Source organism: Vanessa cardui, chromosome 20 (genome assembly GCF_905220365.1).
Source record: "Vanessa cardui chromosome 20, ilVanCard2.1, whole genome shotgun sequence".
NCBI classification, from domain to species: domain Eukaryota; kingdom Metazoa; phylum Arthropoda; class Insecta; order Lepidoptera; family Nymphalidae; genus Vanessa; species Vanessa cardui.
Genome location: NC_061142.1, coordinates 1551082 through 1569931, shown reverse-complemented (window position 1 = coordinate 1569931; position 18850 = coordinate 1551082). Strand labels below are relative to the sequence as shown.

Here is an 18850-nt window from a genome sequence, read left to right as displayed (position 1 = left end):
TTAACTTTGAAGATTTTATAAAAATAAACAGCTGTTGTGACATAAGTACTGTCAAACTTATTGACATTTGACAGGTGTGACTGAGTCAAAGTTCAAAAAACTGCAAAAATATTTGTTTTGCGAATTTCAACAATTAATTAAAACAATTTATCTGTACAAGTAAAACATATATATATTAACTATGTTCTTACGATCAGCGGTAACCATATAGCTTTAGCGATATTAACATAAATAAAAGCTAATATTTAATATTTGTTTAAATTATCTAACCTGGAAAATGTTACGGCTACAAATTTTAAAAAATAGAATACACAGACCTCAGCGTCGATTGAAATCTTCGAGCAGCTTTATTAGGAATACTTTTATTAATTATTTTAAAGATAATCATGATCATAAACATATAAAGTCTAGTTCTGTCGTGGCGCTCTGTGATCCCACAGTGCCATTCGTGAACGCAGGGATGAATCAGGTAACTATATAATTAGCTAAGTATATTAATGTAAGATTAACACTGATTGCAACAACTTTTCCTTAGTTCAAAGGTGTATTCTTAGGAGTTGTCGATGCCCCATGCCCTCGAGCTGTTAATTCACAAAAATGCATTCGCGTTGGAGGAAAACATAATGACTTGGACTTAGTTGGTACTGATGGCCATCACCACACTTTTTTTGAGATGCTTGGCAACTGGTCATTTGGTGATTATTATAAGGTATTATAACTTCACTCAAATTATTAGTCATATTCAGTCTATATTTATTCACATGTTCTTTATATATTATGTATTAGTATGCAATAAAGTAAAGCATATAAAGCAATTATTACAACAAAGCTAACATATTGTCTTTTCTAAAGCAAGAAAGAAAGAATAAAAATGAATGAATCTTAAATTATCAAATTTTGTGCAGTTTTCTTAAATCTCAGCTATATTATGCATTATTAACCGATATTTATTAAATATATTATTATATCTACTCGTATTCACTTTAATGTTTTCTCCTAAGTTCTGATAACAGCTTCATCACCATCCCAAAGGCTCATTTTTGCAAACCCATAATTGATGTCATAGACTATTCAAGTTTTCGACCAATTATATTGCATCAATGTGATGTCAAATTTGTTTATCTGGCTTTCACCCCTTGTTGTTGGTATAAACTATGTATCATTGAACTTACCACAAAAGTACATTGAATCAAGGACGTTTGTGACACTCATATTCATTAAATAAATTAATCTTTGGTTTTTCAGAAAGAAGCCTGTCAGATGGCATGGAATCTTCTATTGGGTCCATACAAAATGAAACCTGAAAATTTATTAGTCACTTATTTCTCTGGCGATGCCGTCATTGGTCTGCAGGAGGACAGTCAGTGCAGAGACATCTGGAAACAGATTGGGTATAGTTACATGAAAACAATTTATAGTTCTTTTAATATTATAAATTGAATAGTGATTACATTTTTTTAAAATTAATAATAAGGGATACTTTTATAGCATCTTTGAAATATCGTACATGTTAATTGTAAACTATAATATATATAATCAATAAAAATGTATACATATATGTGTACATTAATTTTTGAATTGAAATGAATGAATGAATAAGTAAAAAACTGAATTGAAATAAAATAATGAATGAATGAATGAAAATTAAAAAACAGCTGATAATGTTTTGTTGATGTTGTTGTCTTTTAGTGTGCCTTCAAGTCACATAAAAGGTCACGGGGCTAGGGATAACTTCTGGGAGATGGGACCAACGGGACCATGTGGTCCATGTACTGAGATACACTACATACACCCGGATGGATCTCTTACAGAAATATGGAACATTGTGTTCATTCAATGCATAAGGTGAGTTATATAGAGTGAGTACTTGATGTTTGAATCAAATTAAAAATTACTTATCCATTGCTGGTGGCTGTAGTGGGATGTTATACAATTGTTAACCTTTTCATAAAAAAAAATTATTCATTATAAATGTAAATTAGTGTAAAATTGTAAATAAGTGTAATGTGTAAAGTGTGTGTGTGTATAGTGTATAATTAATGGTGGTGAGGTACTTTTCGAAATTAAATCCGAAATATGTAAACGGCAATTAGTTTTATTTACGGAAAATCCTTAAAATGGATTCTTTTTAATCTGTATCTTAAAAATATTCGATATCAGATCAGATAATGTGAGAACCTTCTTAAGCATGACATTGTATAAGATCTCGAGTTTTTATTACTGACATCAGAGTGGGATTAAAAATTTGCAATAACCTAACCGAGTTACGTATATTGTTTGAGAATACAATAGTTTAATCTTAGAATTAAATAGAAACATATGCAATTACTAACAAATACGAAAGATAATATATGGAATTTACTTTAAACTAATATAATTAGGTAATAGAATGTTTTAAAATTGGAATTCATTACAGAGAGATGGACGGATCAGTGAGTGCACTGAGACGCCAGCACGTGGACACTGGTATGGGGTTGGAGCGCATGACCGCCTTGCTACAGGGTGTTCCCTCGAACTACGACACGGATCTATTCCGACCGCTCATCTCAGCCATTGAAAAGGTGAAAAATTACTGAATGATAAAATCTTCGTTTTTACATTTAACAGCACCGATGCCAATGATGAATTGATTTGCTTGAAAGCGATTTAAACTCAGGTTTTCGAAGTCAGCCTTTTGTTTAGGCTATTTGGTACCATCTAACATCAGATATAAAAGTAAAGTAAAGTAACAGCCTGTAAATTTCCCACAGCTGAGATAAGGCCTCCTCTTCCATTAAGGAGAGGGTTCGGAACATATTCCACCACGCTGCTCCAATGCGGGTTGGTGGAATGCACATGTGGCAGAATCTCGATGAAATTAGACACATGTAGGTTTCCTCACGATGTTTTCCTTCACCGCCGAGCACTCTCTGGGTTGTGACCACTACGTGATACATCTACCTTTTTAATCTCAATTGATGTATTGAATCTATAACTTTCATTTGATAGTAATATTTGTTGTTGTAAATTTATTCTGTTTCTTTGTCCAAAGAACAGTAAAGGCGCGGCGGAGTACAAGGCCAGTTACAGCGCTGACGCTGGGCTGGACCAGGCTTACCGGCGCCTGGCTGACCACTCGCGGATGATCAGCTTGTGTCTGGCTGACGGCGCCTTCCCCTCCTCTAGGTGAGGAATACATTATCGGAATAAAACTAGTTATAACGGATTTGAAGCGTTCTTCAGTCTACCCGTGACCACGAACGCTGTAAAGTGCTCGAAACGTCTGGATGTCAAAAATAATTAATATACGCGATTCAAATCCGTTATAACTAGTTTTATTCCAATGTGTAATAATCGCGAAAATTTAAGTACATTATCATTACTCAGTCTAAAACATAGCCCCTTAGCGCAGTCTGTCCCTATGTATGCTCAGATCTTCAAAATTACGCAACGGATTTTGATGCGGTTTTTTTAATATATAGAGTGATACGAGAGGAAGGTTTTTGTATATAATAAATGGACGATATAGTAATGAAACACTGATAATTTTTGAAGTTTTTACTGTGATATCGTAAGTAAACAAATTCTGTAGTATATTTAGTATTGCACCCGTGCGAAGTCGGGTCGGGTCGCTTTGTATAATATTTAGGCTTACATAGGGACATAGGGACAAAGAAAGCGACTTTGTTTTATACTATGTAATGTAGTGCTGTGTAAATAGTATTTTTAATTTCAGCGTCAACTTAAAACAAATTATGCGCAAGTCCTTCAAAATAAGTTCCGAAGTCTTCCAAAACCCCAACCTCCTGACGATCCTGTACGACGTAATGGTGACCACATTGGGAGACACGTACCCCGAACTCTCGTCCAAAGAGAGAGACGCGAAGCTCATCATTGACCACGAAAGAGATAGCTATAACCAATTGAGGGCGTCGTTGGCGAAGAAATGGAAGGATCTTGTCAAAATGCATCCTGAGGTGGAAGAAATGAACGATGTCGACTTAGCAGGGTTTGCCTTGGGATACAAGGAGTTTAAAGAGGTTTGTATATATCTGTGGTGGAATATTTTGAAATCTACATATGGGTATGTAAGGTTGAAAGTAAATTTCGAAACGAAAATGAGGCGTGAGGCATGTTGCGGGCTAGCATGGTAAGGGCGACTAGGGCAACTTATTACTGACAGTACTGGTCATCTTTTTTAAGGTTTGGACTCCACTTCCACTTACATCAGGTAGAGTGAAGTCATATGCCTACCCGGAAGATATAAAATATATGTATTGTTTTTGCTTCGATTTCTCAAAAGGGTACGTTACTCTTAAACCTCTTAAATACGCTGTGCCGTCATCGTGCCTCGCTTACACCTTCATAATTCTCTATCATGCTGTCTCTGTTCATCTTATCTCTACACTATTACACACACACACACACACACATTTCTATACACCTGTGATCGTTATACAAGATGAGCTAAAGTAACAATCAGTTCGCAATAACGATTGTACCTAGTTAAACCGACAGTAAATTCTAGTAGTTACTCTTGATGGTAAGTGATTCCTTACCATAGACATTGGTATTTTAAGAAGTCAGACAGTGCAGACCCAAAAGGGCAACTCAATACCAACAACAATAACAAAGCAATATCAATCAAAAGGGGACTTAATCAGTTTTTGTAGTTGCTATTATTTACATGTTATCATATATAATTAATCACTTGGTGGTAGGGCTTTGTGCAAGCCCGCCTGGGTAGGTACCACCCACTCATCAGATATTTTACCGCTAAACAACAGTACGCAGTATTGTTGTGTTACGGTTTGAAGGGTGAGTGAGCCAGTGTGGCTACAGGTACAAGCGACATAGCGTCTTAGTTCCCAAGGTTGGTGGCACATTGACGATGTAAGGAATAGTTAATATTTCTTACAGCGTCATTGTCTATGGGTGATGGTGACCACTTACCATCAGGTAGCTCATATGATCGACCGCCAAATAATTCCAAAAAAAAAATATATCCTAAGATGCACTATGTATTGCATATAATGACAACATACTTATTCACTTATTCTTCAAACTAAAGTAATACAGGGTTATTGTGCATGATATTTTGCAAAGAAATGTGTAGACCTATCAATATAGAACTTAGTCCAACAGGTAACAGTAATAATTGAATTTAATTGTTTGTTTCCAGTCAATGTCGAAAATAAAATCAACCGTAATACCAGGGGAGGTGGTTTTCAAATTGTACGACACGCACGGATTCCAAGAAGACGTCATCCAAAGAATAGCGAAATTGAACAATCTGGAAATAGATAAAAAGGGCTTCTGGAAACTTCTCTCGAATCACAAAGCGAGACATAAAACGGCGTTTAAAGAACAATCTTCGAATAAAGGAATTATGTTCGACAAAGCAATACAAACGTTAAATGAGAGTGGAGTTAAGAAAACAAACGATCAACCAAAATATGACTTTAAAGATATAGATGACGAGATTTCGTTCGATCCTCTTAAATCGAAGGTAGTTGCATTACTGAACGAAGATGGAGAATGGCTGGATTTCTCTGAACCAAGCGAAAGTAAACCATATTACATAGTGACGGAGAGCACAAATTTCTTTTGCGAGGAGGGTGGTCAAATAGCCGACAATGGTTTAATAGATTTCAATGAAAAAGTGCGTTTTAAAGTGGATAGTGTTTTCAAAATTCGTGACATTGTTTTCCATAAAGGCCACTTCGTTGTGACCAAAGATAGTGATGCTTACGTGAAGATAGGTAATACAGTAGTGTTGAAAGTGAACGCTGATAGACGAAGGGATATTATGATAAACCACACCGCGACACACCTGTTAAACGCGGCCATTAGGAAAGTGCTACCGAATAGTGTTGTATGTCAGACTGGCTCGAATGTTACGGACGAAGGCTTCACTTTAAATCTGTCGGTTTATGGTGAGAAGTTGTCGCAGAGGGTTGTGTTAGAAGCTCAGGAACTAATAAGGTTAAAAATTATACCAATATTAAATTGTTTGACTTTTGGGTACATTTTTTTGTAAATTTTGTTTAAATAATGTGTACTTTTGTTTTTTTATTCAGACAGACGATAGAATCCAATGCCCAAGTCCAAACTCAAGTTATAGATAGTACCCAGTTGTCATCGGAGCCCGGCGTGCTCACAGTCCCCGGGGAGACTTACCCCGAAGTGGGCCTTCGGTTGGTGACATGTAGTCCTCCTCTAGTTTCCAAGTAAGTATTCGGAGCATTATTAGATTGAAAATGGTGTGAAAAAGAGTTACTTTTTAATGACAGATTATTTAAAGATGAGGTATTGTAATGATAATTTCAGTTTATGAATTTGTTTAATCAATCGATGTTTTACATCAATCAATTTGAATTTGACGACCAAAAGAAACATTTTTATTGCTAGTCATTGTAAATGATCTTTTATTATATTACAAAGAATTGTAACTAAGTATTATTATTTTTACAATGATATCTCATTTATTATAGGAATTAACAACATTAAATGCTTAAATATTTAAATATGTATTTATATACAAATATGAACTAAAACTAGTTACTGTATAAATCTTGGCCGCGTGGAATGGCAAGAATGCTAGCAACATTTCCCCGTTGAATCGCAATACCGATTCTCTGGATTACAAAGATAATTGACAATAATCAGAAATAAACCAGGAAACGCTTTTTTTTTATGGTATAGGTTGGCGGACGAGCATATGGGCCACCTGATGGTAAGTGGTCACCATCGCCCATAGACATTAACGCTGTAAGAATTATTAACTATTCCTTACATCGTCAATGTGCCACCAACCTTGGGAACTAAGATGTTATGTCCCTTGTGCCTGTAGTTACACTGGCTAACTCACCCTTCAGACCGGAACACAACAATACTGAGTACTGTTGTTTGGCGGTAGAATAACTGATGAGTGGGTGGTACCTACCCAGACGGGCTTGCACAAAGCCCTACCACCAAGTAAATAAGTAATTCTGAATGAGGTTTGGAAGTTGTAAAGAACTACTGGCGTTCGTAGGGAGCTGTGCTGCGGCACGCACGTGCGCGGCTTGCGGGCCGTGCGCGGCGTGCGCGTGTGGCGCGTGCGCGGCGCGGGGGGGCGCGCGCCCGCGCTGCACGCGCTGGCCGGCCCGCGGGCGCTGCAGGTGCGCACATTACTATGGTTACTAGTGCTCTTTGGTGAAGTCGAGTTCTTGTGGATTTAATGATTTCAAATTTAAAATAAAATTTAACAGTATTTGTGGTCCAGGTCAACCTACCATTAATATTATGTAAATATACTGTATACATGTTATAATTAATAAATATAATTTTAACCGTAAAGAACTCAAGAATAAGGTAACTTTCTATTAGTGAAAACATTTTTGAATAAGACCATTAAATCTAGAGATTATTATTTACAAACAAACAAAACTTACCTTATGATATTAGTATCATTAATGTTGCGAGTTTAATTTTCCGATACAATCTTATAATTTTCAATACAGTTCGTGTGTTCTACAACTCAAACAGTAATAACTAATTGTATCCGTTACGATCTCGATACCGTAGCGTATCTTTGCGAAATTTACCTCATCAAAGAATACTTCCCAGGCGCAAGAACTCTTCTGCCGTGCGCAGAAGCTAGCGGAAGTGATAGAAGTCGCTGATCCGGAGCGTGTGAAGGGGGAAGTTTCGAGGATAAAGCAGGAGTTGTCTGAGCTCTGTGGGTCGGGTGGCGCGCCTTACGGCGACTACGCAGACTGCTTGCAACTACTGGAGAGCTTACAGAAGAGAGCTACTAATAAAAATGACGCGGCGTTACAGTAAGTACCTACCTGGTATTAGCAATAACTGATAAATAACCTGCCTCTTTGTGAATTCACTCTTATTATAAAAGTATTGAATTAGTAATTTACACAGATCCGGCCGATCATCAAAAATCTAAGGTACTTCGAGCAGACTTAGAAACTTCAATTTTGCATCAAGATAGGTCATTAGCTACATATAAAGGAAAAATTATAAAAACATTAAAAAATAATATACCATAGAAAGCAATTTTATATTTGCGGTTTGGCTAGAACATTGTGTATGGATTTTGACTGCATTGTTAACTATGTTCGTTGTTTAAGTATTCAATTGAATGAACACATACATAGAATAGAAAATAAAAATATAAATGTAATACATAGACTATAATTAATACAAATTAATACATGAAGTTCATAATTCTCTAAATTTTAAAGCTCCATCGTATAGCGAAACTTTTTACGATGTAAAGACTGTATCCAGAGACTTGGCATTTTTTTACATTTAATGTTTTTGGTGGGATTACTTATTTTAATGATTATATGATATCTCCAAGACATTAAATGTTAAAGAAAATATAATCATCAGATTAACACCAATATATGTACATGTTACTATAATAATTGACTAAATATTTAAACGTTGCGGACACTCGTGAGATTGGGCGTTGTCAAACACTAAGGGAATCAGGAGTACAGTCTATAAATGGCGTTCCACAACAGGGATGACCAGATTATGGACAAATTGACAATACCGCCCAGACTAGTTGAGAAATCTTGAATCCCCGAAGACTTATATCACCAAGGAATTCTACTAAACAAAAACATCAAGTCGATGACGAAGTTGTCCTCGTTGATTTCAATGCAAATTCTTCGACAGCACAACAATACTGCTACGTAATAATAGCATAATAATAACAACCTAAGGCCTCCTCTCCCTTTGAGAAAAAGGTTAGGAGCATATTCCAACTCGCTACTCCAATGCAGGTTGGTGTATAAACTTGTACCAGAATTGCATTGTTAATAGAGAAATGCAGGTTTCCTCACCATGTTTTCCTTAATCGTCGAGCTAGATATGAATTATAAACTTAAATTAAGCCCATGAAGATTCAAAGGGGCTCACTTGGATTTGGACCCGCAATTATCTTTTAAGATGTACGCGCTCTAAACACTGGGCCATCTCGGCTCCTGTAACGTGATTCTCGACAATCAAAACCCACTAACATTTTTTTTTTTCAAATTTTATTCAGGGACTTTTTTCACAGGTAAAAATGTTAGTCCCATAGTATCCTGTCTGCTTCAGAACCCACTAACATTGAAAGATTAATAATAATTAAACTAATTCCTCCATTACAGAGCAATAGCCCAAGCGGAAGTTGACGAGGCCTGCCAAGAGGCGATCCGAGGCGGTCGTCGCTTCACCGTGCACTTCCTGCGCTGTTCCTACCTCATGCAGAGCGACGCCGTCCGGGCGACACTTGAAGGCGGCGATCCGAACCTGCCCACGCTGTTGATGGGTTGTGCTGGAGGAGTCGTGGTGGCAACTGCTCGAGTTCCTAAGGTGAGTCCTGGTTTCGATTCCCGGCCGAGTCGATGTTGTAAAAGTTCAATAGTTTTCTATTTCGTCTTGGGACTGGGTGTTTGTGGTGCCGTCGTTACTTCTGATTTTTCGTATCATGAGTGCTTTAGCTACTTACCTTGGGATCAGAGTAATGTATGTGATGTCCAATATTTATGTATTTATTTATCACCCCTTTTATTCGTTGCAATGTTATCTCTTAGCTTAAGGGAAGCTTAAAAATGTAGAGATTCCTTCCTTTAAATTTTGGTTGTAATATCAGATTATGGTTACTGTATTACTAATAGTTATTGGAACGGAAACGATATGTACTATTTAAGATGTCTAGAATAAGAGGAGGTAGGTCAAAATTAACTTAAAGGTCTGATCACACACATTGTTGCACGTACTTCATAAAATCTTGTAATTACTGTTTTCCAGGAAATGACGTCATCGACGTTTACAGCGGAGAAGTGGTTATCTTGCGTTCTGCCGATATTCAACGCCACCATCCTGCCGGCGAGAAATGACCGATCTTTGCTAACACACGCAGAGATGAGTGCAACTAAGGTAATATGGCGGAAATCACAATTTTTAAACTTGGATTTACAACCAATAGCGTTACGGCTCTTGCTGTTGTTTATAATCTGTCGAATATGCATTACCCCCACTCCTAGTAAAACCTTTAAGTAAAACTACGCCCTTGGACAAGTAGCCCCACCGAAAGTCTACCCCGAGCCCGGCGCTCAACTTCACTAAGCATCACCAAGCTTTAATAAGCACTACTTCACACAGGAAAAAAAATTTACTCCAAGGAAGGAAATTGGTCACTTTTTTGCCTAACAATTAGTAAATATATATTTCAAATGCGTCAAGCTATATATTTCTTATCGTGCAATGTTTCTTTGTAAACGCTTAATATTATTTTTGCAGGTTAGTTTGATAAACTGCGAGTCGATGGTCCAGGATTCGATGCGGGTTGCAATAAAATACGCGCAATCGCATATCAAGGATCTCAGCAATTCAGACATCGGGGACAAGCAACAGTCCACCCAGAATAGACAACATAACTAAAGAACATACCGACAGCCTCAACAAGCTACGAAAGGTAAAATCAGCATTAAGTACGAAGACTCGATATCATTGGTCGAGAGCTTGAATAGTCTATGATATTGATAGTCTATGGTATTCACTATGGTTTTCCGGAAATGACGTTTCGAACGTCAACGAAACTGTCATCGGAATTTTGAAAGCAAAATAATTTTATAAACAGTTGAATGAATATATAATAATAAATATTAGTTGAGAATTATTAGTTGGGCACAATAGCTAAGCTATTTACGTATCATATATAACTGCTGTGTTATACATTTCTTGGAAACATTTACCTAAATTGATTAGAAGATTTGATGTGTGTTGGACACCTGACTGAAACAAAGTTTCTTTTTCCTGGGTATAACACTTTTACGCTAAAAGTAGGTAGCGCAAAAGGCGTTCATTGTGAAAAAACTAAGTTAGAACTTAGCTATTATGTAACCTGAGATATAAAAAATAACTATGAGTTATCAAAATAATTTTTAAATGAATGTCTTTTATCGATCTTCCCACTGCTGGGCAAGACAACCAAGTATGCTGCTCAATAATAATGATATGACTTGTAAGTACTTTAGCTTTGAAGTGGTGCAAATGACCTGTGTATCATGAAGGTCTATCTATTATTTATAAACCACTTCATAGGTCTAATGGCTTATGGCGTTACGGCGTTCATACAAGGCTTCTGATCTCAAATTTGAAGACAGATTGGGCCGATAAAAAGTTATTGGGATTATAAACTGGACGGATTAGAGATCACACCTCTGACCTCTGTTGCAAGATTTACTAATGCCCTATGGTACATGAGACTTTGTATAGTCTGTGCCTCAAAATATGTAGTATGACATAAAATGTACTAAGTGTCTGTTTAGTACCAGATTATTTGTTAATTTTAGATATGATTAATATTCACTTTCCAAAGTCAAACAATATGATAATCTTTTGATATTTGTAAAATTCATTAATTAAGCTGTGATTTCTCAGCATAGGTAACATCAATATTGTCTTTTGTTAGCAATCATGCAATTATTGCATATTATTATAACATGAATTATATTTAACTTATAAACTAATTGGTGCTGTAATCATCTAAGTTAAGAAAATACACAGGCTATTGGACAGATTGTTGTAGTTTTGTAATTCTTAAGCCCATTACACAATGAAAAAAATAAGATACAAGAGATAAAGAATAAGGAACAAGAAATAAGGAATAGCGGAATCCAGCGAGTGCAGCACCATTAATCAATTCATAATTCAAAAATAAGAACAGAATTTCTGTCGTGGTGGGCATTTGTTTCTTATTTCTTATAGCCAGCCAATCACAAGGCATTTTTTATTTTTTTCATTGTGTAATGGGCTTTCATTTCCATGATTGTCGATGCCAGATAAACTAGACTTTAAGATACTGTCCATACTCGCACTGAAATTTGAATCGTCAATGCACCAATGCCTTTGAGTTGACTATTGTTTGATACAGATTATAAAAAAATATTAATATGTCAGATTACAAGTTATATCATGAGATAATTAATTGTATTACTTTTGAATTATAATGATGATTTCTGCAAACAAATATTCTGGTTATATTGAATAAATTTATAATATTCTTGTATAATATACTGAAATTTGTTAATCTACCTCTTTTTTCACAATTTATATTGAATACTGATGTTATTATACAATTTCCAAATTACAATTACTTATAATCTTTATTTGGAATATTAAACTCCTGGAATACGAAATATTGTATTTTTCTAGTCGGATTGTTTAAATAAAACAAGTTATTAAAAACAAAAATGTCTTTTATTTACATAAATTTAAACTATTCCTATCTATATACACATAGAATGAGAAAAATTCATCACACTCACGTCAATAAAATCCATCGCATAGTATTCGGTCTATCTTACGAACAGTCATATTCATTTTAATAAACATGTATACCAAAATATTTTCACTTATGTGAATTTCACTGACACTGCAAGTGCTCGGTGCGAGCTGGTCCGGGACGATCCGGGTCCGTCCGGATCGTTAGTGGTTGTCCATGTATTGCAGGTCAGATAGCAGCAAGACGGTGGCCGGCAGCGGGCGCGGCTGCGGCGACAGGATGGTCAGCGTCTGGCGCTCCGGGTCCACCGCCGTGCTGTGGATCAAAGGAATGGTTAGACCCTCTAATAGATTAGCTACACTATGCAAGCTAAGAAAAGGTTATTTTGTCGAGTGGTTTTCAAAGATATGGCACTCCGTGATCCCGGGTTCGTTTCCCGACCGAGGCCATGTAGATTATCATTAGTTTTCTATGTATCATGGGTCTGGTCATGGGTATTTGTGGTACCGTCCCTTCTGCGAAAACGTGGTGTCGCAATAGGAAGCCGTGGAGCGGCAGCGGGAAGATTCTCCCCCCGCCTCAATAGGCGCCGCACGGACCAGGGGGGTCTCAGTACCCCGGGAATGCCCCCTAGGTGTTGGAGGCCCGTATAGGCCAGTCGACGATCAGGGCATCACGGTAGCATGCATAGGTGATCCCGTGGTTTCCGCCGAAAGACGGAGAGGGTACCGCTGGTTTTTTAGTGGGTAAACGTAAAGGTTTTTCTAGCGATGAAAAAAAATTGTGGTAACTACAGGCACAATGGACATAACATCTTAGTACCCAAGGTTGGTGGCACATTGACGATTTAAGAAATAGTTAATATTTCTTACAGCGTCATTGTCTATGGGCGATGGTGACCCATATGCTCGTCCGCCAAACTATGCCATAAAAAAACCGTCGATACGTCTAATTTTCCATAACACAAGTGCTTTAGCGACTTACATTGGGACCAGAGTAATGTATGTGATGTGCTCTCACATTTATGGGCTACATACTATATTTTTATTTATTTATTTTGGAAACATACAGTAACTATTGAATACATAAAAATTTTAACACAAAATCTATTACTTAAACCTAAATTGTTTCCTATGTTAAATAATTCATACAATTTTTACAGTTACAGTATAGATGCAAATAATTATTATTAAAATTTGATTAAAATTTTAAATTTAACAATCTTCAAAGCTAATGTAAATTAAATTTAATCGAATCGATTTTTTTTTTATGGTATAGGACGGGACGAGCATATGGGCCACCTGATGGTAAGTGGTCACCATCACCCATAGACAATGACGCTGTGAGAAATATTAACTATTCCTTACATCGTTCGAAGTTACACTGGCTCACTCACCCTTCAAACCGGAACACAACAATACTGACTACTGTTATTTGGCGGTAGAATAACTGATGAGTGGGTGGTACCTACCCAGACGGGCTCGCACAAAGCCCTACCACCAAGTAAATTTTGCGTGAAAGGCCTCAAAGCAAAGCGAGCGGTTGTGAGGTATGACAGAGGTGGGCACTCACACGCAGACGAAGCCGGCGAGGTTGCAGTGCAGCACGTGGTCGTCGGGCCCCGCCGCGAACGACACGGCCAGCAGGCGGTGCGCCAGCGCCGGCGCCGGCCACACGCTCACCAGCTTCGTCAGCGCGTCCTCCGCGCGCATGCCCAGCGGCATGCACGAGTCGGGCAGCGACGGCGCGCCCACCTGCGACCGCCCCACGTCACACCGTGGACCACATCACTATAGTACGACACTACTTAGATGTCGCATCGGCAAAATTCGTAAAACCGATCACATCCGAATTGAGTACGCTATCCCAAATTATCAATATTTATTTCTCACGCGAATATGATCTTTGCACAAACGTAATAACTTGTAATATCATATGACCTAATATATTCGTCAATTTGACGCGTCGATTTACATGCACTTGCTTTCTCTGACGCGTGAATCTATAGCGACGAATAGCGTCGAATGGCGCGATAGAGAGCTATTTCTATTGGTTGTGTAAATCGGCAGTAATCGGTTTTATTTTCATTCCATTGCATTTTCCGATGCTACATCTAATTTGTGTCTTACTATACTACTTTACAATTGTTCACGTAAACATTTCAAAGTGTTATCAATGATCTTGACGACCTCTGTGGTCGAGTGGTGTGTACACCGGTTTTCATGGGTACGCCACTCTGAGGTCCCGGGTTTGATTCCCGGCCGAGTCGATGTAGGTTACCATTAGTTTTCTATGTTATCTTGGTTCTGGGTGTTCGTGTTACCGTCGTTACTTCTGATTTCCATAACACAAGTACTTCAGCTACTTACATTGGGATCAGAGTAAGGTATGTGATGTTGTCTCATATTTATTTTAAAAAAATTATATATTTATTTAATTTAATTATCAATGCGAATTCTTCTTTTGTACGTCGATAAGGCCAAGATATTGAACAAGACACTATCTATACATATTATAAAATTGGAATGTCTGTTTGTAACATTGAAATAGCCCTTTCTTACTCAATATACACGGTACATGTACCAAAATATTTTTTTTTACAATAATTGTCTGTCAGTTTGATCCGGGTAATCTTTGGAACGGTTAGACCGATTTTGAAGGAACTTTCACTGACAGATAACTGATATAATAAGAAGTATCTTAGGCTACAATAATTATTTGTAATAATATCCATAAATAATCTCGATCGATTTTGAACATCGAGACAAATTCCAAAAGATCTCTCCAAATTCAATTATGTAAACAGTTATTCGACAATATCCGTAAATTACCTTATATATCTTCAAATCGGAGAACTTAACGTCAAACGAGTGCGGGTAGTACGGCGTTCGCTTCCCATAGAAATACTCCCGAATCCGAGCGTCCCTTGCCTCAGCTCGCTGTGTAGACGACCGCTCTACCACCTGAAATAATCACACTATTTATTTAACATAGGACATTTAAGTTTATAGAATAATCAGGCGAAAATTATAAAATATTATAATAGATAAGTATTATTTAAAAAAAAAACAATTACCCCTCCACTTTTTGGTAGGTAAACAACTTTGACAAACTTTGGCATATCCCTCTTCAATTCATTGTACAGTCTTTCGTTATCTAATACTAAAATGACATCCACCTGAAATAGAAAATATAATTCAAATACAATTCTATTTCCTCATGGAACTAAAAACAATAGTAATTCTCCCAGTCAGTTATGATTTGTTAGATAACAGGCTATTTGAGTGGTTTTTAAAATACATTGTATATTAATTAGTAGAACTTAAGGAACCCAGTAAAAGTTGATTTTTTATTTCTAGTACATGTTTAGCGAAAAATATCATCTTAAAAATTCCATATTTAAACAGCGCGCAAAAACGCTACTTGGACAATATGGCGCTGCAATGGGGTCGGTGACGTAACTTTCCTGTATTTTAATCTGTGGTACATATAGTAGAAAAGCAAGGTTAACAAGAAAGTGACCTCATCATAAGCCCGGCCAATCAGGAGCGTTTTGTATCACGTGACAAACATTTGAAAAAATGCATTTTTATTGATGGATTTTTGAATAATCAATAAAAAGTATTATTTTCGTTAGTAAATAACCATTTTTGAATTCATAATATACACTGATTGCAATAATTCACAATTTATTTTTCGTATTGTCAAATAGCCTATTGTATGTAGAAAATCACACAAGACGAATTTTAATACACATTAATCATATGAAAACACAGTACACACACACAGGAAAATATATGGACTGAACAAATTGTAACTACAAATAACAATATTCGTAAATATTTTTATAATTATTACCTCAAATGCCTGTGCAGCATGTGTCAAAACCTTGTATCCAGCTCCTTTGACCCATCCACATGTGTTTATAATTACACCCGATGTTGATGCTGCAATTAAATTAAAGAGTCTTATAATAACATAAATGACAACAAGCAGAATCATTAAAATATAATAGCATCTTACCCTATTAAAAAACTAGTATACTATCGTACTGTAGTTTTTTTTTCCCAGCTATTAATTAATTAAATATATATATAAGTGAGGGATCACAAAAAGTTCGAAACATCCAAACATTCTTATTTTTATTTTTTCTGGATTTATAGAACGACACAACTTAGATGTAGCATCGGCAAAATTCGTAAAACATCCGAATTAAGTACGCTCTCCCAAATTATCAATAATTATCTCTTATGTGAATATGATTTTTACAAAAACTTAATATATTGTAATATCATATGACCTTATATATTCGTCAATTTGAAAAGTCTATTTACTTGCACTAACTTTCTCAAGTTGAACGAAAAGCGTCGAATGGCGCGATAGGGAGCTTTTTCTATTACATGTATAAATCGGCAGTAATCGGGTTTTATTGAATTTGCGGATGCTACATCGAAGTTATGTTGTACTATACTACAGGTACAACGAAAGATATCATCATTTTTCTCATTTAGACTTACCTTTCTTATTATTTTCGCACCGTTCAGCAATCACTTCAGCTAGCCTTGAGACGATTGTATTATAAAGTTCAAGATTCTCTCCGGGTGATTTGTGACCAAAGTGGTAGACTAGCGGTGCTTGCTGACTGAAGCCTTCTTCTATAGACGCTGGTCGCTCAACTAACAGGGCACCTAATGAAACATATACTCACACTATATACTTGTTAATATCTTAATAGTCTCTTAGGATAATATTATGGCTTAATTTTAGTAAATAATACTTCTACCTACAGACATAGGGAGAGAGAGAGAGAGACAATGTTGCCAGTTGTAATAATTTGCCAATTTTTCATAATTATTAATGATAATTAATACCAAAAAAGATTCTGTATATCCTATTGCAATGGAAATAAACAAAAATAAAAAACAACCTTAGATTTACATATTTCATATTAATAACTCAGCTATATTGTGCACTTCTAGGATCAATACATATCTGTTATTATTTTATTGTTGTGTTTATGTTATTAAATGTAGGCATACATTGAAAACAATTTATTTTTCACAAATCCATAGTGAATGTCATAGATTAATCAAGCAATGATATGGCATCAATTCGCTGTACAAATGTTATCTACTTGGCTTATTTTCTGTTATGTTTGAAATAGAGTACACAAAACTACCTTAGGAATGAGGTGATGACGCCCTATGAACATTCTATGAGACATAAACTACTTGTTATCTCCTTTGACTTTCCTATTACAAGGGTTAGTTGTCAGGGGAAAGACATAGAAAGTTCAACCTCACTTCAGACCAAAATTCAAGAAATTTGATACAGTGGTTTAGATGTCAAAGATCAACAGACAGACAAACAGATAGCTGTTATAAATAGTAGTTACTTTTACAAGTAGTATTACTTATAAGTGTAGGTACTTTATGAAATGACAGCATAAAAAAATTCTATATAAACTTACCCACAGTTCCAGGAACACTTATGTGCCCTTGACCAACATCTAACTCCACAAATATTGGTCGTCTTCCCATTCTTACTGCATAATTCAATAGTATCCTAGTCAGTGTTGATTTTCCTACATCACCCGGCCCCACCACCATGGTGACAGGGCCTCTTGTATTCTCCTGTTCTGCTGCCACTCTCTGTTGTTCCAGTGCTGCATGAACATTCAGATAGACTACCTACACATAATTAATATCAATAAATAAGCACTTTATTTTCTTCATGGTTCCATACAAAAGAAACTACAATACTTCTGAAGTGTATTACTGGAAAAAGAATATCTTTTGCGTAAATGTTTTGGCTTAAATAATCAAATTGTTAAGTTATATTGCTAATGGCTTGTATTTACTTGACAGTCTAGTATCGAGAATATATTAACAGCTGATACACTTATTTACACTTAAATTTAATGGAATCCTCAAATAATATTAGCATGGGATAGGACTAATTCAGAAAAAAAAACTAAATGAATTACCATTGGAGTTTCCTTAGCGATATAACTGACTTCAGTACGACCTCGGAGCTCGACTGTGCATCCATGCCACGTGAACACCGCCACTTTAGCGCCCGTATGGAACTCATAAGGCTTTCCCTTGACCAACTCCGTACCAAACAACTCGGCGTAACCGCTTTTAACCTAAAAATAATATCACATAAAATTATGATGAAATTCGAAAGGTATCAGCGAAAAAATTGAATAAATATTGTACAAATGCATCTAATGCTAGTTTTACTTCAAGCTTACCTCTAAAACAACTTTTTCGTTTTTAGATTCTACTTCAAAACGTAATTCCGAGTCAGGTTCTAATTTAAATTCTTGTAGTTGAACTTCAGTCATTTTAATTGATAAAATAAAAATTACTTAAATTTAAATTATTTAATAATAAAGACTAGACTTATTTGCAAAATAAAAACAATATCATCAAAAAGCTTTATTTAAATTCACAGTTGACAGATTACAAAAATACAGACAAAAAAAGTGCCGTCAAATTGACAACAAAACACGTTAAGCAGTTGTGTAGTACAAAAAGCTAAATAATTTTTAATATTAAAAAAAATAACCTATTTTTGTGTGCA

The 18850-nt window shown here is 36.1% G+C and overlaps 2 protein-coding genes across 3 annotated transcripts; one reads left to right on the top strand and one right to left on the bottom strand.

Annotated features, from left to right (window-relative positions):
* Positions 1-80: 80 nt before the first annotated feature.
* Positions 81-10885, top strand: LOC124538368 (alanine--tRNA ligase, mitochondrial). The gene is made up of 14 exons (XM_047115413.1): positions 81-469; positions 536-709; positions 1246-1391; positions 1690-1845; positions 2417-2561; positions 3032-3165; positions 3716-4019; positions 5162-5964; positions 6060-6209; positions 7016-7142; positions 7591-7802; positions 9141-9345; positions 9784-9912; positions 10276-10885. The coding sequence occupies exons 1-14, from the start codon at positions 278-280 to the stop codon at positions 10414-10416; spliced, it is 3018 nt and encodes a 1005-aa protein (XP_046971369.1). The 5' UTR covers positions 81-277; the 3' UTR covers positions 10417-10885.
* A 1333-nt stretch (positions 10886-12218) lies between these two features.
* LOC124538570 (protein CLP1 homolog) lies at positions 12219-18751 on the bottom strand. 2 transcript variants are annotated; one of them, XM_047115665.1, is made up of 9 exons: positions 18519-18751; positions 18249-18410; positions 17733-17952; positions 16780-16950; positions 16121-16209; positions 15339-15440; positions 15094-15225; positions 13835-14016; positions 12219-12577 (listed from the first exon to the last, which is right to left on the bottom strand). In XM_047115665.1, exons 1-9 carry the CDS (start codon positions 18609-18611, stop codon positions 12466-12468), a joined length of 1263 nt encoding a protein of 420 aa, XP_046971621.1. In that variant the 5' UTR covers positions 18612-18751; the 3' UTR covers positions 12219-12465. The 2 variants fall into 2 exon arrangements, with proteins under 2 accessions (XP_046971621.1, XP_046971622.1); XM_047115666.1 differs by lacking the exon at positions 13835-14016.
* Positions 18752-18850: the final 99 nt, after the last annotated feature.

What these genes read in the sequence shown, in the direction of transcription:
- LOC124538570 (XM_047115665.1), bottom strand. Translation starts at nt 18,611, where the DNA reads ATGACTGAAGTTCAACTACAAGAATTTAAATTAGAACCTGACTCGGAA. An exon ending in TCGCTAAGGAAACTCCAATG is followed by an intron (nt 17,953 to 18,248) that starts GTAATTCATTTA and finishes AATTATGTGTAG; the next exon opens with GTAGTCTATCTGAATGTTCA. An exon ending in CCGATTTGAAGATATATAAG is followed by an intron (nt 14,017 to 15,093) that starts GTAATTTACGGA and finishes GGGCGGTCGCAG; the next exon opens with GTGGGCGCGCCGTCGCTGCC.
- LOC124538368 (XM_047115413.1), top strand. Translation starts at nt 278, where the DNA reads ATGTTACGGCTACAAATTTTAAAAAATAGAATACACAGACCTCAGCGT. An exon ending in CATTTGGTGATTATTATAAG is followed by an intron (nt 710 to 1,245) that starts GTATTATAACTT and finishes TTGGTTTTTCAG; the next exon opens with AAAGAAGCCTGTCAGATGGC. An exon ending in GGCGCCTTCCCCTCCTCTAG is followed by an intron (nt 3,166 to 3,715) that starts GTGAGGAATACA and finishes TTTTAATTTCAG; the next exon opens with CGTCAACTTAAAACAAATTA.